Below are 21705 nucleotides of genomic sequence, written 5' to 3'. Positions count from 1 at the left end.
CACACGTTTCTGGTTCTAACATCAATAGTTCCTGACACTGAGACCATTTTCATGCAGAACATGAGGAAATCTTATATAAATTGTTTTAGAAAATAAACTATACCTTTATAGAGCTATATCATTACATACATAGTTCACATTGCTATTGGTTTTTCTTCCGTTCAATTGTGTCCGATTCTTGATGACTGCCTAGACAAGTCCCTGCAGTTTTCTTGTTAAGGTTCATATGTGGTTTGCCATTGCCTACTTCCTAGGGAAAAGGAACTGATCCAAGGTCATCTAGCTGGCTTTGTGCCTAAGGTGGAACTAGAAGTCAGTTCCACAGTTTCCAGACTGTCTTAACTACAACATCAACTTGGCTCTCACTTACGTTGCTATACAGTTAAGTTAATAGTAACAGATGACAATTATATGCATTTGTATCTGATTTCATGATAAAGACTAAGAAGTTAAGAGCTTTATTTGTGCAAATTCATATTTGTCTACAATGTTATCAAATGTATTATTACCTGCTCCTTTTCCTTAATTTTGGACTGCTAAATAAGATAACAGAAAAATAATCATTCCACTGATCAACATAATCTAAGAGATTGTTTGGAATCTTTGTACTTAATTCTTAGCACTTTATTTATCATTTCCCCCAGTTAGTGTTTAAAAAGCTACTACCAGCTATTCAATTTTTGCTACAGCGATGCCATGACAACTCTCACATGACCTGCAAACACACCACTGTTGTTAGAGCTTTGCTCAAGAAGGTTCCAGCTGATGACTCACACTCCTTCAAGGACTCCAGATTTAGATATACTTTAGGTTGTTTTAAGATGCATCGTGCCTACCAGCCAATTCTGCCATGTGGCAGTAAATATCTTCAGCAGAAGTGGGACAAAGCTACTTATGAAGAACATAAGCAAAAGGTAAGCATAACTTTTTGATAATTAAAGCCGTATGCTCAAAGACAAACTTATTGGAAGGAATAACTTTGCGGTCTACCCAGAATAGGGTCTGTTAGCCACCTCTTCCCTTCCTGTTAATACCTATGCACTGTATGCTGTTCTTCTCAACTTCACACTTTAAGCTAAATACAATTTTAGTACCAGAATTTAGGTAGAAAACACCTTCCAACTTTAGAATATTCAGGGTAATACTTTACCAAAAGTAAAAATGTAACATTTCCCAAAGTGTGGCTACTTTTTGTATTAGTTTCTTGGACAGAGTTATTAATTTCCACGATGAGTCAGCATTAAAGTGATTATCAATGGCATTTATTAATGGTCCTTTCTCTGTCACAATACTCTTCAAGAAATACAGCATCATGTGTCCAGGGGGAAAATACATATGCCACATCACGTTTATTAATAAATTGTCTAAGGCAAAAATCACCAGTGCTGAAAAGATACAGAATTTTATTATAACTAAATTGATTTTACATTAGTAGCATTATTATTACAATTAGTATAAACATATATATAGTGCCAATGTAATTTGATGTTTGTTTTAAAATTAAGATAATAGGAAATATATCCTTGATTTTCCATCCTTAAGATGAAAAACAATCCATTTCAAATCCAATATTGATTTCCTTTATTTTTGAAGTTTACAAGCAATAGTAATCATAGTGCTGAAGTAGAAGGATTGTAGAAAAGTTAACATTTGCAGAAATACTGTACAAATGAGCACATTCACTAATCAGTACTGGAGATCGATTACAGATAGTCCTCAACTTACAACCACAACTGAGTCCAAAATTTTATATTGACAAATATGACAAATATGACAAATTTGTTAAATATGACAAATTTGTTAAGTGAGTTTTGCCCCATTTTTATGACTTTTCTCATCATATTTGTTAAGTGAATCACTGTAGTTTTTCAATTAGTAACACGGTTGTTAATTAATCAAGCTTCCCCATCGACTTTACTTGTCAGAAATTCGCAAAAAGGGGATCATACGACTCTGAGAAAAAATTGTTAAATGAATTTGCTCCACTTTACAATTTTTCTTGAGACATTTGTTAAGTGAATCACTGCCATTGTTAAGTTAGCAACATGGTCGTTATGTGAATCTGGTTTCCCCATTGACTTTGCTTGTCAGAAGGTCACAAAAGGAGACCACATGACTCTGGGATACGGCAACCATTGTACATGTGAGTCAGTTGTTAAGCATCTGAATGTAAATCATGTGACATGAGGATGCGGAAAAGGTCATAGGTGTGAAAAATGGTCCTGAGTCATTTTTTCAATGCCGTTGTTCCATTAAACGGTCAGTAAATGAACTGTTGTAAGTGGAGGACTACCTGTATTCCAGGTGCAACATTGGGGACCACAGGCTTAGAGAAAATTCATAATCAATGTGTTGATCTGTTACCTTCTGATAAATGTGCCGTTTCATGACACTACAGTATAATTCAGCTTGATTCTACAGTATTTAAATATTTACTTCTTAAGACTGATTACAGTTCTACTTTATTATTATTCTGTTCTTATTTAGACCTTAGGCCTTTTACAGTAAATGATAAATAGGCATTCTATAAATATACTGTTCTGGAATGTGTCTTGTAAGAACAAATGTAAAAAATAGCTTTATGTCCATAATGAGATACCAGTAGAGGACATAAAGGATCAAAGATGAATAAATGGGTGCTAGATAGGGGCATACAATAGAGAGAGAGAATTCTAACTGGAAGAGACTGGGATATAGAGTGGGCCAGAAATGTGATGAATTATAAAGATGAAGATGATGATGATGGAGAAATTTCATGTATCTGTATGTAACATACACCTCAGTTCAAACTCATTAAGTTATAATCCTATGAGTAGAATCCTGGGATTAATAGCCACTAAATAAGTATGACTTACTTCTGAGTAAACCTATATAGAGCTGTGTTAGTCAGATGTCACAATTTTGAGACATTTTTCTGTAGGAAAATCTTCCAGAAATAATGAGTATACATGTACAGGATTATGTTACTATGTTATGTTACTATATTATGCTCAAGGCCCTCGCAATGTTTCAATACAAAGTAGTCCTCACTTAACAACTGTTAATTGGAACTGGGATTTCTGTCCCTATGCAATCTGTTTTGTGACTGTATTGTTTGCCATCATCAAGCAAGGATTGCAGGTTGTTAAGTGAGGACCTTCTCATGACTTCCTGCCTGCCTCCAAAAATCACAATCAATAGGACAAAAAAGCAGCAAGTCACAAGACCTGGGTGACTTGCAAGCAAGCCATGGCTGCCGTGGTGCAGTATGAGCATGGCCAGGTGGAAGCGACTACTGCCGGGGGTGGGAGATTGTGCCAGTGGCACAGCAGAAGCATGAACGGGAAGGGGGGCTATTATGTGGCAGTGCCAATGGCTGCAGCAGTACCACACAAGTGCAACTAGTTGAGGGGTGGCTGCTGATAGGCGAAGACAGGGGTGGGTGGGGCTACAGACAGATGCACACAATGGAGTCCCAGAATCTTGCACTCCATAGTCAGACTCCTCAGGAGAAAAAGTTGCAGCAGGAGCAACTTGTGACTTTCCATACCTCCTTCCCCATTGACTTTGCTTGTGGAAAGCTAGATGTGATGCTGCAACCTAGTTGATAAGTGCTTGGGTCATTATCACGAGACTACTGAGTGCTGGAATGTCCAGAAGTTTAACAACCCATCCTAAGCACCACTTATTCAGTGCTATTGTAACTCTGGTCACTAAATTAAGTGAGGGATATCTGTAATCCTGTCACCAGAGAAAAGCTGATAAATAATTATTGCTTACTAAGAGCCAATGGGTTCCACTTAAGTAAGAGCCTTATTGATTCATTATTTCAAGTGAAATTTAAACACCAAAAGAATGTTTTAACCTGCTGCAGATCCTGAGAGCCAAGCCTGTGGTAGACACATCTGCTCCTCCAACATATGGACATCTTCACTTGAAATTAAGAAAACTTAAGGTATGCTGCAATTTATACAAAAAACAGAGACAAGAGGGCTTAAAAGATCATGAGGTACACTATTATAATATAAATATTTATGAACTACAATCAAAATATTTTTTTATTCTGACTTTTTAAAATTTTTATATTTAAATGTCAGCCTTGCAATATTTCAATCAGATAAGAAAAACATTCAGGAGTACTAGTGCCATTTGGTTTGTTTTTTTCTGTGAAATACACCAAGCAAAATATAGATATGTCATGCGTGAAAGAAATAGTATTGATATACATACAGAGTCAGAAAGGAACATAGATAGTCTTCAACTTACAACCACAATTGAGCCCCAAATTTATGTTGTTAAATGAGAAATTTGTTAAGTGAGTTTTTGCCCCATTTTACAGCTTTTCTCATCATATCTGTTAAGGGAATCACTACAGTTGTTAAGTTAGTAACATGGTTGTTAAGTGAATCTGGTTTCCTCATTCACTGTGCTTGTCAGAAGTTCACAAAAGGGGGTTATAAGACTCTGGGATATTGCAACCATCATAAATGTGAGTCAATTGTCAAGCATCTGAATGTAAATCTCGTGATCATGGTGCTGCAATGGTCATAAGTGTGAAAAATGGCCATAAGTCACTTTTTTCAGTGCCATTGTATACGTAGCATTAATGGGGATGGGGTGGAGGGAGGAAAATATTAATTGGATATAAACATGATCTATTAAACTATTCTTTTTTTAATGCCTGAAGCTTGATAAGGACCGTTTGTCTACAATAGAACGAGATAACCATTTGTTACTAAAGAAGATATCTTACATCATGAAGACTGAAGGAAGAGTAGATAATAAAAATGAATATATAACCAAAAGGTAAGATTTGGAGTAAAAATGATGAACAATTATGTAGCTGTAATAGTTGTAATATTATTCTACCTGGAGCAAATCTTACGCTTTTCCCAGATTTAACCTCCTAATTTCTGCTACATCAATTGTTATAATGGTGTGAGAATTGTGTTAGTGGATGTAACATTTAATGTAACATTTACTTGAGATGTAGAGGACTATTGGTTTGAAGCCCAGAAGCACCTTAAAAGAATTAATATTTTATTTACCTAAGCTATAACTTGCATCATTTCATCATTTTTGCTGAAGAAGGGTTTCATCCCATCTTCCAAATAACTGACATAAATAAGTATTACAGATGTTGAGAAACTGCCAGCCAGTCTGGTAGGAGGGGTCAAGATGGGAATTAGCCTTGAGTCCTTGTGCAGCTACAAAAAGCATAAGCCTGCTTCCCCTCTCCTCCCCCTGCCCGGATCCATGAAAGCTTATCTACTTATTCCTGTGGAAGGCAAAGAATCTTGGAGAGTCTTGTAATATAAGCAGACTTAAGCTATTCATGAGTGGCTTTGGTTGCTTGTGCTTCACAGCAGAAAACTTATTACTCCATTTATTTGGTGCCAGGAAAAAAAAAAGAGAACTCCAGCTTTTATTGGTGGATCAATGGACTAATAAAAAAGCTCAGCAAAAAAAAAAACCCCACAGGATAGCTCAGGGGAAAAAAACCAAAAATATTTCTGCTAAGTTTCAAGCTGATAACTTTCTGTGCACTGTATTCTAACCCCTAAGGTACTGAGACTTGCTACTGCAAGTGTAACAATACTATAATTACAGATTAGGGATATTAGAGAGCTAAACAAAGGGAAAATCAAGAAATACATTTGTGCTGGTCAAGAAAACATTCTAATGTTAAAGCTGGTTGCTATGGATTGTATAGGAATGCAATGGCTCAGCCGTTAAAGCTGCTGAGCTTGTCACTGAAAAGCTGACAGCCCGGGTTTGAGACCTGAGCCTGCATGACAGGATGAGCTCCTGTTACCTGCTCCAGTTCTCGTCCACTTAGCATTTCAAAAGCATGCAAATGCAAATCAATAAATAGGTATCACTTCAGTGGGAAGGCAACAGGGTTCCTTGTGCCTCAGTATATAGTCATGCTGGCCACATAACCATAGAAGTCTCTTCAAACAACGCTGGCTCCCACGATTAAGAAACAGGGATGAGCACCAGCCCCTAGAGCCAGACACTAGTGGACAGGAGAAACCTTTACCTTAATGTACTGTATGCATGTATATGCATTTGATCTTGTAACTCTGCACACTTAAGTATTTGAAAAAGTAAAAATAAGTAGTAAAAATAAGAGCTATTTTGGTGATAACTACCAGCCTAATTAAGGGGACACTTTCATGCTATACACATAACTAGATCCATTAAAATTCATTATATTAGAACCTGGGAAGGTTTCTTCTGAGCAGCTTGTTCAATAGCCCAAGATAAAGATTTAATATTTAATATTGTGGGGATGCACCTTTCAGTCCTTGCCAATTTGCAGTATTTTAGATGTTTTACATTAGAACTTCCATCATCCACAGTCATAGTGGAAGATAAGCAGTAGCATGAGTTACATCAATATGAGAGTAACAAAAGAGAGACATGATTTCAGTTTTAAGTTCTTGACAATTAACTGAAGGGGCTTATTATAATGCAGTAAGAACTTATTTTCATTTAGCATTTTGGAGATCGGACAGAATGCTTTTAACTTTTAATGCTTGGATGATTAATTTATTGCACAGAGCTCTTCCTCCCCCCTTTTAGTTTAAACAGAGAAAAACAAGAGCGAGAATTGTTCAGAATAAACCAAGAAAATTGTGCCATTCTGGAAAGAATTGCAAAGTGTAAATCTCGGTACAGTATTCAGGAATGGAGTGAAGATTGGCGAAAGACTAAAAACTACATGAGCAGTATTACAAGATATCCTCCAAGCCTGCATGAGTTGCAGATTCAAAAGGTAATTACTGCTGTTAATTATATACATACCACGCATTTCTGTTAGTCTGTATCTCTAGGTCTTCTGTTGCTAAGCTGTATCTCTTGCAGTTTTTAGGGCAGAACAAACTTGTGCTAATGAAAAGCTGGAAAATTCCATAGTTGTTCCAGTAAGCGTGGAAAACCGTGGGCTGTCAAAGGCAAAATAGAACTGAAGTATCCTATCTTATATATTATTTATTAAATTTCAATATCTGCTATTAACAACTTGAATAACATTTGCTAACCTGTGCTTAGTTCAGGTAGTTTAATGGATTGTAATGGCAACTCACTTTGTTTATAAGAGATGGATTTAGAAGATGTTATGAAACATATATTAAATTATGAGTATGTGGGATATAGAAAGCTGCTAAGATGAAATAAAATTAATCTGTGACTCTACCGGTATTTTGGTTTAATTACTATTAAATATCAATGTAATGGCATTGTGAAAAATTTAGCTAAGAGAATTCAATGTTCAAGCATGCAACCAGAAATGGGTTTGGATTTGGAATGGATTTCTTGGGGAGGCCCTTAACTCTGAATAATGGGATGTTTGGATCTGGGGGAAATCACCGATCATCTTTGTGCTGTGGGATCCAAGGAATACCTGGATTAATTTTTCCTGTCTGCAGCATTGATAGACCCACTGTGAAAGTGAATATTTCAACTACCTATTTTATTTTAATAAGAAAAAAAATGTGACAGTTATCTATCAGATGCTTACTTTCATATACGCACACAGACACATATAATACATAGGCACAAATTTGTCTCATTTGTAGAGTCTTATTTTTTAAGTTTGTATCTTCCTCCAAAGGTCAAGGCAACATGCATGTTCTTGATTCTGCCCCTTCAGATTAGAATCAGGCCTTCCTGGGGCCTCCCTTGCCCTTCAACTGGCAAATGGTTCTTCCACCTGCTTGATCTTTTGGGCTGCACATCTTCTCTGTCTTCTCCTTTCTACAATCTATAAAGGATCTTTTTATGTTTTCTCATTAAATGCTGGCAAAGTGGAAACTTTGTGGGGAATGAAATGAAAATGAGACAGACATTCCTGCTAAAAGAGAAGATGGGGTGGATGATTTCTAAAGCAGGAATAAAAACACCATAGGAGAAAAGAAATAAAGCACCAAATGAGAAAAAAAGAAAAGACATTTCAATTACATAGGACCAATGACCAAAGAAACCTTGTATTGGCCATATTTTGTATTGTATGCATATGAAAATAATTGTTGCTTCACAGTATTTTGGTAATTCATAGGTAATGATTGATCCTTTTGAGCCTCGCATTAAGGAAACATTTCAAATGAGTTCAAACTGATGGGCATGATGTCGAGATTTGGAATGAATCCACTGACTGGTCACGTGAAGCTCCATACATAGAAATTTGCACACACATACGTTTCAATAAGCTTAAGAGTATGGGACCCAAGTTTTAGAATAGAAAACTAATCAATGTTTTTATATCAAATATTATTTGTCTTTTTTTCTTTCAAAATAACATACCACTAAAATTATCTAAAATAACATACTACTAGCACTAAAATTATGCAATCTACTTGCTTTTCCCATCCCTCTAAGGTCAGATTTTATGTACCCAAGTAATTCCTAAAATCCTGGTCTGCTTTAAGATCAACAAAAGCAATTCTTAGATGTTGGAAGCATGGGAAGGCACTTTTCTTCAAAAGGATTTTAAGACTTTTATCTTCATGCAACAAATAGCTTGAAGGGAATAAATTTGAAGTTGCAATGCTTTCTCTGCTTTACCTTAATCCAAAATCTCAAAACATGTCTAAAGCACACATTCCTGAGTCAAGGAATTTTTGCAAGAAAGCAGAGACAATGTAAGTCGTTTCCATACCTGTGAATACCAATACATTCAGTTGAATTGTAGTTCAACTAAAATAAATTAAAGAGCATTGGGACACTGTCTCAACAATCAGAAAGGCAACCAGAAAAGGACCAATATTGTCAAATCCTGCAGCTGTTATAGTTGTAATAGAATTTGTATTAAAATAATCAAGTCCATCAAATTAAAATAATCAAGTAGTTAACTTCTGTAAAATCTGCAAAAATAGTTGAAAATCCTGTCTTTTTGTTTTAAGAAAATGAAGCTATTTTTAACTACAATCATTTATCATTTATAATCACACAGGGACAACATAAGAAAATGTATAAAAAAAGACTGAAAGATAACAAACTGAAAGTTGAACATCTGACAGATAAGCAAGAACAAGGAGTAGAACTAATCCACCAAGACAAAGAACTGAATGAGGATTGTCAAGGAGAAAATCCAATAGAAAAGGCTTAATTTCAATTCTTACATTGGCAGGTCAGACAATGGACATTACACGCTTGAATTCCTGATGCATGGCTATAATTACTGGGAAATTACTATAGTTATAAATATTAAATATGTCTCATAGCATAGGTGAATAATGTTCACACCAGTTATTAAGTATGAATGTATTAGCGGGCTATTAGGGTGGTCATCCTAAGATATTTTCATTAATGATAGTTAATTTAAAAGAGCACTACTTAAGGCTGAATATAATGTATGTGATAGCCAAAATCTTCTTTTCTAAAACAAATGTCACTGTATTAATGAAAATTACAACTGGATAAATGGATGGATAGATTGATGGATGGACAGACAAATATTTAAGGCCATGATAAAGTGTGTTAATAACAGAAATCTCTTTTGTGAATTATACTCTCAGTATGCTAACATATTAATTAAGCAATAGCTCATTAATAAAACAATTTTGATGCTCTGTCATATTTTTTCACATATTCCAGTGGCTTTTCTTTAAAAGTACATTCTGAATTATACTGTCAGAGCTGTGGGATTAAGAAATTTGCTACTTACAATGCAATCCAATGCTTTACTTATGTGAAATATGAATTTAAAAACTAAGCCCTTGGTGACTTCATACATACAATACATCTATATAGTTTTCTTGATAACAATATAGAATTTTAACTTATAGACCAGGAATTCCCAGAGGGTTTCTTATTTAAATATTAATCTCACCTTTTCAATATCACCACTGCCATCTATCTGGGCTCAGAAGATTAGCTAAACATACTGTATATGAAGTATTTATCCGGTTAATACAATGGATGCAGATTTAATTACAAAGCAGAAAGTGATTTCAACTCTAAATAATTCTGAATCTGCCCCACAGAGTAATAGTAAAACCATCATGTTATAATATAAATATTTAAGCACTTGTGGTTTTTAGGATCTGCATCGACAATTAGCATTAACAGTGGATTCTTTTACCACATTCAAGTAGGTGTCAAAAATATACATCAATGTTATTGGTCCCATTCCTCTGAATACATTTCAGGAGTTTTAGCACATTCCTTGTCTAATTTGTGCAACATGCATAGTATACAATTGCAATAGTGTGTGTTCCTTTATTGCTCTTCTTCCTCTTTCCATTGTAAACATTTGGCAACATGAAATCTCATTACTTTTGTATGTAAATATGTTTGATCATTGCCTAGGAAATGGAATCATATGCAGAAGCCTATTTATAATTCAACAAATAAAAGTGTTGATGTACCTTATATTAAGGAACAAAGAACAAGTAAATTACAAACACAGTTGGCAAATTGTAATCCTTCTTCCTGAATAAACATGCTTTGATCAGCAGTGTTGGGTACTTAAATGAGATTAAAGTGCATTGGATGGATCATGTGTCTTTTCCCTCACTTAAGGAAAACCACACACATGAATAGATTTGCAATGCTGACCATAGGCTCCTGCTCTGAGAAGATCCAAAATATACAGAAGCAGAAATTCCAACAAAGGTTTATGTCACAAAAAAAATATCAAAGTTGAAACATAATCCAGAAAGCTACATAAGTAAACTCTCTAGTACTCCAGTCATCATTAAAATAGACTTTCCGTAATAAGCTAATAGTTTATTTTAAAAAAGGAAATTTTACTTTCCAAACACCTTCTGTGTGGGAGTAGATGGTTGCTTGCAGAGGTGGGATTCAATTTTTTTTTAACAACCAGTTCTGTGGCCGTGGCTAGGTGGCCGTGGCTATTTGACTGGGTGGGCGTGGCTTCTTTTTTTTGCAGCAACACCCCCCCCCCCGTTTTTGGGGCCTTCTGGGCCTCAGGGAAGCCTCCGGGCGAGTGGCGTTTTTGCTCCCACAAGGCTTTCCTGGGGCCCAGGAATGAAAAAAAACAGAGCCTGGGGGAGCCGCACAGAACCCCGCTCCCACACTCCATTTTGGGACCTTCTGGGCCTTAGGGAAGCCTCCTGGGGGGTTGCTCCCAGAAGGCTTCCTGGGGCCCAGGAAGGCAAAAAAAAATGGAGCACGGGGTATGTGTGCTACACCCGCCTCCATTTCTTGCCTTCCTGGGCCTCAAGGAAGCCTCCTGGGTGAAGCAGTAAGACAGCTAGGGGAATCCTGGCACAGCTGATCGTTGGGAGGGGGAAAAATACCTTAAGGTGTGACTGGGTGGGGAAAAACGTAGTCAGCAATGTTGGGCATGCGCGTGATGTTGCACATGCGTGTGATGTTGCGCATGTGTGATAAGGACTGCCTGGGCAGGGAGGAGAGGGGTGGGCAGAGAGGGGCAGGTCCAGCCAGGGGCACGATTTGCCAGTTCTCCGAACAGCACAGAATCATAACAACCAGTTCTATAGAATTGGTCTGAACCTGTAGAATTCCACCCTTGGTTGTTTGTTTGCAGTCATAGATTTATCTTTAGATAAAAATTAGAATGGTGTACCTGAAATAAATTTAACATGGACAAATATCATTAAAGGCAAAGTTTATAAACCACCAAATTTCATTTTTGTCTGTGCATTGCTTAGACTCAATGCTTTCTCTTAGCAAATGGGATGGCACATTTTTTAAAAACCTTTTCCCAGAAACTTCATTAATTGAATTCTTTAATTAAAAAAAACATCTTAAAATCTCTGATTAGGATCAGCCCAAGCATTTGCTAATATGGAAAGAAATTCATATGCACACCAGGCATGTTATAAAAGACAACTCAGTAAACCATGTGCAACTGTCTATTTCTAAGCACACATATACTTGTTCCTGGTAAGGGATATAATTAAAATTCCCTTCCATGACCATTGAGAGTAGGATAGAACATCTTTCTAGTGTGAAGGCCCTTCTACAAAGAGCAGGAAATCTACTACAAAAATATTTAAGAGATGGTATAAGATATACTGCCAAGTGGTGATGTACAGTTCAAATCTGGTTTTTGTAACTCTAAGTCAAGCACTTTCTCCTTACGGCTTTTTCTGTACTGAAGATGAATAAGGTGTGGATTAAGAGTCCATAGTACGCCAGGCCAGAGACTATGAACTGCTTGCTGGAGAAGGTGTGTTTATCAAAATGAGAGGGGCAGGGACTTACTCTTAAGTATTTGCTTCAATTTCCACTTCAAATGGCATTTCTGCACAACATCATTTGGGCTGTGTGAGGCATTAACCCATGCAAGGCCTTATAACACATAGACGAGCAACCTGAACTGGAATATTACTGATAACCAGAGAAGCCAGCTGCCAATACAGCAATTAAACTCTTCGATTTACAACCAGAACTGAGCCTCATATTTCCGTTGCTAAGCAAGGTAGTTGTTAAGTGAGTTTTGCCCTATTTTACAACCTTTTTTAAAAATATTTTTTAAAACTATTAAACTAATGGTTATAAACAGAAGACTACTTGTATTCATCACCCAAATCATCACATTATGGCTTAGCTGCATTTTTAAAGCTATATTCAAAAGTTGATCCATGAAGAACACATTGTAGCAGTTTCAGTTTTGAGTTATCATCATATAAGTTACAAAAGCTACGTTTCTGAATAGAAACGCACCAGAGGTGGTATTCAGCAGGTTCTGACCAGTTCTGGAGAACCGGTAGCGGAAATTTTGAGTATTATGGAGAACCGGCAAATACCACCTCTGACTGGAGATTTTACAGTATCCTTCGCCTGCCACGCCCACCAAGCCACGCCCACAGAACCGGTAGTAAAAACATTTGAATCCCACCACTGAAACACACCTATTAAAATATTTCATTGATTTAAATAGCAGCCCATTTCAACTGTATAACTCTGGGTGTCTTACAACAATTTTAAAACTACAAAAAAATCACAGTTAAACCATAGTTTAAAAATATATAAAACCAATATAATTAAATTAACAAAATCCAGCCAGGATCTAAAAACATATTCAGCAATACCACTGCACAATATACCTCTAGATCCCCATGTTCAGTGGCACAGCCAAGTTTTTAAAATCTTGAAGAAGGCAGGTAGAGTCTGGGCCAACCTGACCTCTGGAAGTATGATATTCCACAGAGAGATGATCATCACAGGAAAGCAACAGATAACTCCACCAGTTCCAAATCATATTGCCATTGCTCTGACAGAAAAAAAATTAGACCTGGCATTAAATCATTGGTGCTTGTTGGACAATGGATGAACTGAAACAGGCCCATGCCTGTCATGGTAGTCATGAATTTCTGAACTGTCTCTTACCTCACTTCTATGGAAGTCAGATTAAAGTCTCCCAGAACCATACACCTAAGAAACTCCATCACCAATTCGTTTATGGAGTCAAGGAGCACATGCAGGGAGGTTGCTACACAACAAGGCAACTACAATAGCAAGGGGCTGGGCTTCAAATAATTTAACAACTGGTTCTCTGCCTGGTTGCTGGGTGGGCGTGGCCATGGTGGGCATGGTCTACTTGGCCTCCTGCACCACCCTGGGAGCGAAAACGGGCCACAGGGACCCTGTTTTTTTGCCTTCCCTGGGCTCTGGAGGCTCTCTGAAGGCCGGAAATGGGTCCATTTCCAGCCTTCCGGAGCCACCAGGAGGCCCATTTTTCACCTTCCCAGAGCCTCCACATGGGCCCTGGACCTGTGATCCAAAATGGGTCATGTGGGGACTCCTGGGAGGGGAGGGGTGGGCGGGGCCAGCCAGTTGTCAGAACTACTGGTTTGCCAAACCAGATATAGAATTAACATCCGGTTCAGCCAAACTGGCGCAAACCGGCTGAAGCCCACCCTGATCCCAACTGATCCCTGTTTCTGGCTTATTGAATATGCTACACAGCATGTTCAAATCATGAACCATAGTTTTGGTTCACATAAGACACTAATTCTAAACCAAACCATATTAAGAATTAACATGAAGTTTGAAACAAGTTTTATAAATCAGGAATAGAGTGGCTTTGGTTTTCTTCTCCTATGGTCACCTCCATTTTCTAACTAAATTGTTCTTTCCTAAATTGTTGTTTAAGTAAAGAATTTCAAACTGACAGATCAGCAATATAACATGATTTATTAATTGCTCGGTACCTAATATGTTACATTCATATATTTATTTTCTTCAGGCTAGAATATCAGAATTCACCAAAATCAATTAGGTAGCAATATAACTACTATCCTGAAATATGTAGGCAACAATTACACATGTAAATAAAGTGTTTAGTTCTTCATTCTCAAATATAGTTCAAAAGCATATGGTTCTATTACTACTTGACTTTTAGCCTTCAGCAAAATTTAAATAAATCAAATGCTTTATTTGTTTGGTTTTTTTGTTAAAACAAATCATCAGGTTGCTTGCTAGTAAGTATTTTATCTCTCCATTACTTTGAGGTTACTTTGAGTGGAGTGGTGCGGACCTTGGCCTAGAGATGGAACTCTTGCCTCACAATCAGGAGGCTGGGAGTTCAATCCTAGGTAGCAGCAGATATTTCTCTCTCTGGGCATACTGAGAATATATCTGCTAATCAAAATTCCACATTGGTGACAGGAAAGGCATCTGGCCATTAAAACACTCCGCTAGTTCAATTCAATTGCCCAGACTCCACCCCACAAGGGATTATGGGGTCATTAAATGAAGATGATGATTAGGTTACTTTGAGCTTTTCTGGTGCAAAAAAATTGGAAGGTAAATGTAAACATCAATAAGCCTAAACTACATGGAATGCTATTAGAATGATGGCTAATTGGTAAACATAAATGTTTAAATTGTCTTTTTGTAGTCTGTGGCAATAGTCCAATACTAGTCCGGTTGTATGCTCTATGTTCACCCAAAGCCCATATTCGGGGGAGGGGACAGGGGGGAGATTGTACCAGTTCGGACAGGTTCTATAGAACCGGTTGTTATGGTTCTGTGCAGTTTGGAGAACCAGCAAATTGTGTCCCTGGCTGGCCCGGCCCCTCTCTGCCCCCCCTTCCCTCCCAGTCAGTCCTTATCGCACATGTGCAACATTGTGCACATGCCCAACATCACTGAATGCGTTCTTCCCCGCCCAGTCACTCCGTAAGGTATTTCTTTTTCTTTTTCCCTCTCAATGATCAGCTGTTCCTATGATCAGCTTTGCCAGGATTCCCCTCGGTTATTTACTGCTTTGCCCAGGAGGCTTCCCTGAGGCCCACAGCACCCCGCTTTGCCCTGCTCCATTTTTTTCCTTCCTTTTTTTTAAAAATAATTTTTTATTGGTTTTTAAAACAAACATAAACAAACAAAACATAAAAACATCGAATCATCTTCCATATATGTACATACAGTATGCCGGTTGGTTTACAAAATGTTTTGTGCTTCCATTTCATAGTCTTCAATTATAATTACATTGTATATAATCTCGTATTTTCAATCAATACATTACATTAATATCATTATTAATCAATCATTTGACTATATTTTTATTCATTCATGTTTTCCAAAATGATCATATTTTACTTAATTTGTTTTATGACAATTCAGATTATCATCCCAGATCTATCCTAGAATCATTTTGTAGATATAATAAGAAAAGAATACATCTTTATATATTTATTATTTTCTAAAAGTTTACATATTTCATTACTATATTTTATTGTCTAACCATTGATAGAATAGATCCCAAATTTTATAAAATTGTTTATCATCTTGTTCTCTAATTTCAAATGTCAATCTACTCATTTCAGCACATTCCAATATTTTCTTAATGATTTCCTCCTGTGATGGTATTTTCTCATTTCTCCAGCTTTTAGCAAATACAATCCTAGCCGCTGTTAATACATTTACAATCAGGTATTTCTTTACTATATATTTCAGGTAAAATTCCCAATAAAAATATTTCTGGTTTCAAATCTATATGCTTTTTTGTCATTTTTTCCAACCACGTGTGGATTTTAGTCCAGTATTTTTTAGCATCTGCACAAGTCCACCACATATGGTAATATGAGCCAGGTATCTGATGACGTTTCCAACATTTTTCGGATTTATTCTTGAACATTCTTGCTATTCTTGTCAGGGGAAAGTGCCACCTGTAAAACATCTTATACAAATTTTCTTTATATGCTGTTGACATTGTCATTTTATAATTTTGAGACCACAATTTTTGCCATTTCTCTAGATCAATCCCATATCTAAAATTCTTCCCCCAAGCAATCATAGTTTCTTTAACTTGTTCTTCTTCTAGTTTAATTTCTAATAAATATCCATACAATTTTTTAATCATCTTTTCATCAGTACCTGTCAAAATCTTATCTAAGTCAGTCCATTTATCATAGAAACCTTCTGTTTTAGAATCTTTATCATACCTTGAATGTATTTGCGCATATGAAAACCAATTCATCTTTATACCTTGTTCCTCTAGTTTTTGTATAGATTTAAGTTCACCCTTTTCATTCAATATTTCACCATATCTAACTGTTTGTTCCTTTTTGTATATTATAGGATAAGAAAATGCTTCAATAGTCGATAACCAAACTGGAATTTTCAAATAACATTGTCTTTTAATCTTCTCCCAATTTAACCACAGAGACTCCCGTATATGATGTCTTCTAAAGTACCCCTATGTTTTAGTTCCTTTATACCATAAAAAAGCATGCCACCCCAACAACAGGTCATGTCCTTCTAATATCAAAAATCTAGTATTTCTTAATGCTATCCATTCCTTAACCCAAATCAAATTTGTAGCTTGGTAATACAACTCCCAATTAGGCAAACCAAATCCTCCTCTTATTCTAGCATCTTGCAAAAGCTTTAACTTTATTCTCGCTTTCTTAACTTGCCATATATATTTCAAAACAATTTTATTTAAATCTTCAAATTAGTCTTTTCCAAGCCTAATTGGAATTGTTTGAAACAAATATAAAATTCTGGGTAATATATTCATCTTGATTGTTGATATTCTCCCTATTAATGACAGTTGTAAATTTTCCCATTTCGCCAAATATAGTGCTATCTGCTGTTTAAGTTTGATATAATTATTCTCTTTTAGTGTACTGGATCTTGCTGTCAAGTATATCCCCAAGTTGAAGTCCACAAGTCTTAAAGTTGCCAAGGTTGGACACCCCTGATCTAGATCTTCTTCTTTGTCCTTTCCATTTAATTATCATTGGATTGTGATCTGTCCAAGTACTTGTTTCAATATTTATTTCTTGAATATTAGTTAACAATTCTGTTGACATCCATATCATATCTATTCTGGACCATGATAAGTGTCTATTTGAGTAGAAGGTGTATTGTTTAGTTTTAGCATTTCTTTCTCTCCATGTATCTTTTAATTTTATGTCATCTACCATTTTAAAAAAAGATTTAGGGAGTGTCTTTCTATTTTACTTTATTGTTTTCTGTGATATGTAGTCCAGTTTATTGTCTACAATTCCATTAAAATTTCCCATCATAATTATATTAACATAGTCCAGTTCAACTATTTTCATATGTAATTTTTTATAGAATTCTTCTTGTTCGTCGTTCGGGGCATAAATTGCAATCAGGAGTGTTTTCATATTATTGTCCATTATTTCCACCATTAATATTCTTCTGTCGTCATCAGTATAAATCAATTTCGCTGAGATGGTCTCTTTAATATATAAAACCACTCCTCTTTTCTTACATTGAGTCAAGGAAGTGAATATTTTCCCTAATTTTGGCTGTATCAACAATTGTTCATATTGTTTTTTAATATGCATTTCTTGTAGGCAGATTATATCAAATTTAATTTATCTAATTTATGAAAGATTTTCCTTCTTTTAACGGCTGAGTTAAGTCCATTTATATTAATTGTAATCATTTTTTTCTCTTCCATGGTTATATTTTGTAATTAGGTTTAACAGCTCTCGTGGATCTTGGTTCACGTTGTTCTTTGGCTTCCTCCTTTCCACCTACTCACCTTCTTCTTTTTCAGTCATCATTTGAGAGTCCTCTTGGAATTCAATTAGTAAAATTTCTTTTTCTACCTCTTCCTCCCCTCTGAAAAATTCTGTGTAAAATGATTCAGCTTTCTCAATTGAGTCAATTCTATATCTCTGTTCTTGTCATGTAAACATTAAACCTTCTGGAATCAGCCATCTATAATTCACCTCCTTTTAAAGTAATAATTTCGTCAAGAATCGGTATTCCCTTCTCATCTCTCTCACTCTTCTGGTACTTGTTTCAAGACCACAATCTCCTTATCTTTGTATTTCAATGTTTTCTCTCTTGCCACTTGCAATATTTGCGTTTTAATGGCTTTCTTTGTAAATCTGATGTGAACTTCTCTTGGTAAGCTATTTCTCATCGCATATCTTGTGAAGACTCGATAAACCTCATCTATTCCATCCATCATCTTCTCTTCAGTTATTTCCAAAGCTTCAGCCAATATTTCTATCATTATCTCAGCTAGATTTTGTCCTTTTTCTTCCTCTATGTTTTGAAATCTTAGATAAAATTCTGATCTGTCCATCTCCCATCTCAGCATACCACTTTTATCTTGTTCAACCACAGTTAATCTGTTATCGATGTCTCCAATCTTCTTGTCTCTTTGTTTATCTTCTTCAATTTTTTGGAGTCTCTCATCATACTTCATCATCATTTTTTGGATGTTCTCTACTTTTTCATCGGTTTTCCCTGTTCTTTGTTCAATGTTCTCTATTCTCTTTACAATATTCTCTGATCTTGTTTGAATATTTTGAATTCCTTGCATAATCATCTGCAGGGTCACTTTTTCTTGTTCTTTTTCTTGTCTTAATATTGTCTGTATTGAACATTGTCCTCCAGATGGTGGAGAGGAAGAAGTGGAAGTTGAAGAACCAGGAGCTGTTAATTTCCTACTCATTTTGAGGAGTTCAGAATCTTCAGGTTCTTCTAGACCTTAATCCAGTTGTAAAATAACCAATTGCAGTTCCAAATAAAAATAGTAGGAAAAAAGTAGGAAAATAGTAAGAAAAGAGAAGCCAAATAGTAATAATAATAGAAAAAGAAGAAAAACATTTCTTCAGGTTCTTGTATACCTTAATCCAATCGGTTGGTTAGATGACAGTAAAAATTCAAAAATGAAGGAAAAGACCATAAACACACCATGAACACACACACACACAAAAGTTGTAATATCCTAAAGAAGGTGAAAAAGTGAAGAAAAAGGCTACTCCCTTAAAAAGAAAAGGAAGGGAAGCATTAATACTAAAGCTTTTCCTTTAAAATAAAAAGCAGACATAGAAATTTAACTTCCAAATACAAGAAAAAAACAAATAAAGACAAGTTCCAGAGAGCCAAAAATCCAAATAGCTATTGCAAAAAAAAAAAAGTAAACTGATGAGGAGGGGTAGCACAGCTCAAAAAGAATAAAAAGAGCACACTGCACTTTGTTTGATTATCCAAGGCTCTTGTTATAACTCTCTTCTCCAAAGACTTATCACCTTTTCTTTTCCTAAGCTTCAACACCAGACTTCAGCTGTTGATAGAAACCCAGAAGAGTACCTGTAATAATACTCTCCCGTGCTCTTCCCTCTATTTTATCAAGCAGGCAATGTCCTTGAAACAAAGTCTCAGTTCTTTCTCAGCTTTGTCTGGTCAAAAGAAAAATAGAAGTTGGCAGTGTTACAAAGTTTCTTTAGCTTTCACTTTCCCCCTCCTTTTCCAAGCAAAATATAATAAGAATTAATTAAAAAAAAGAAAAAGATATTTAAAGAATAACTAAAAGGGAGTCTCTGACTTAAAATATTATAAAATCAAAAAGGAGAGAAGAATATATATATAAAAAAACAAACCAGTCCAGTTTCAAAATATAAAATCATGTGTAGGAAATCCAGCAATGAGAAAAAAAAATTACTTTGACATTCCTGTTTAAAATCGCCGCTTAATCACTTCTGTCAAAACTTTTACAGATTCTTTCTTTCCCTTAGGGTGTCCTTTCAAGTCTTAAAATAAAGAAAAAGTTCTCACCAAACCGGCACACTCTCTCTTTCCATTCTCTTTCATTTCGGAGCTGTCCCAACTTCAGCAGCTTTAATGGCTGCTGTTGTGGAGCGGCGGTAGAGACTGAGACGGACACAGGCTTGACTTTTTACAGGCTTTATTCAAGCGAATAAAGGGTTGCTGCAGCTGCCGAGGCTAACTGGCAGTCAGCTGGCAGCAACAGCTGATGCCGTTTGACAGCTTTTATAGCCACCTGTCAAATGGCATCAGCCAATGGGAGCAGTTGGCGCTCCCGCGCAGGCGGCAGACCGGAGTGAGGACCACTGTCAGTCTTTGAACACAGCAGCTGCCTCTTTGCCGCTTTGCCGATATTTTGCGATATCCCTGGGATCGACAGGATGCGGTCTTTACATTCACCGTCTCTTCGGGACAGCTTAGATCCACTTGGACCATCCAGGAGCAAAGATATCAGCTGCGATCTCAGATCTCCAAGATCTCATGCCATATCATCACAACGCAAGCCCCACCCTCAATCATTTTTTTCCTTCCTGAGCCCCAGGGAAGCCTTCTGGGAGCAAAAATGCCCACCAGGAGGCTCCCCTGAGGCCCCGGAGGCCCCAAAACAGAGTGCAGAGGGGTACTGCATTCCCCTATGCTCCATTTTTTTTCCTTCCTGAGCCCCAGGGAAGCCTTCTAGGAACAAAAACGCCCCCAGGAGACTTCCCTGAGGCCCAGGAGGCCCCAAAACGGGGGCGGGTTTCCAAAAAAGAAGAAAAAGAAGCCATGCCCACCCAGTCACATGGCCACGCCCACAGAACCAGTTGTTACAAAATTTGAATCCCACCCCTGGGGGGCGGGGGAAATGTTGTATCCTCAGCTAGTATTGATTTAGTTGCAAACATATAAACTCTCTTCACCAACATGCACTTCAAAATATCTCATTCAGTTTTGAGGAGACAGAGTGAATAGTAGTGGAGAGAATGAGAAAATAAAGAAAGCAGGGGAAAAGGCATATATAGGAGGGTAGTGAAATCCATGAGGCTTTGGGAGACTAAACTGTGCTTGGGGTGGGGCAGAGGGGAAGTAGAACATGCATATTAATCTATAGCCTCTGAGATGCATGTAGTTCTCTGAGCTAAAAATGTTACCCAGACATGATTTATGATTTCTTGCCATGTTATAGCACCATCATGTGGTTATGTGGCTCCCTTTATGAAGGCTCACATTTTAGTACTGTTCCTCTTATTAGAATTAATATAGAATTCCTCTATTAAAGGGCTGTCCAACTTGTGGCCTGCAGGCCAGATTTATCACGCCTGGCCACACCCATGCCCGGTATAGTGAAGGGGGAAAAGTCGCAATATATCATGTGATGATGTCATGATGACACCAGTTTGACACCCCTGCTCTATTACATATATATTTTTAGGTTTATTTTTTTTAATTCTAGCTATTTTAAGCCATGCTAATTGATCATATCTAAATTGTATCAATATTATATTTGCATGTACTGTACTTGTTTCTTATATCTATAAGAAAACTGGAAGGAAAAAACACTTCTCATCATTACTGAACACTGAACATGAAAGCACTACTTGATGGGAAATAGCATTTCAATTTCTGGTCATCCACAGCTAGAAATGACAATTCAATACCCAATCCAGTAGATTATTGTTGTTTCAATTATTCAGTAATTTTGTGGATAAGAGACGTAGTGTATCAGTTAAGATTTTGGACTTGGTCTGGTGTGACCCAAATTCA

General features: G+C 36.6%; 1 protein-coding gene across 1 annotated transcript; it reads left to right on the top strand.

Annotated features, from left to right (window-relative positions):
* Window positions 1-617: 617 nt before the first annotated feature.
* CFAP97D2 (CFAP97 domain containing 2) lies at window positions 618-10441 on the top strand. The gene is made up of 5 exons (XM_026707527.2): window positions 618-914; window positions 3854-3934; window positions 4667-4785; window positions 6568-6760; window positions 8936-10441. Exons 1-5 carry the CDS (start codon window positions 711-713, stop codon window positions 9089-9091), a joined length of 753 nt encoding a protein of 250 aa, XP_026563312.2. The 5' UTR covers window positions 618-710; the 3' UTR covers window positions 9092-10441.
* The last annotated feature ends 11264 nt before the right edge of the window (window positions 10442-21705 follow it).

The sequence above is a fragment of the Pseudonaja textilis genome, chromosome 8 (genome assembly GCF_049901715.1).
Source record: "Pseudonaja textilis isolate UNSWEBS1 chromosome 8, rPseTex1.2, whole genome shotgun sequence".
NCBI classification, from domain to species: Eukaryota; Metazoa; Chordata; class Lepidosauria; order Squamata; family Elapidae; genus Pseudonaja; species Pseudonaja textilis.
The sequence above is the reverse complement of the archived record's forward strand: the minus strand, read 5'-3'. Positions and strand labels throughout refer to the sequence as shown.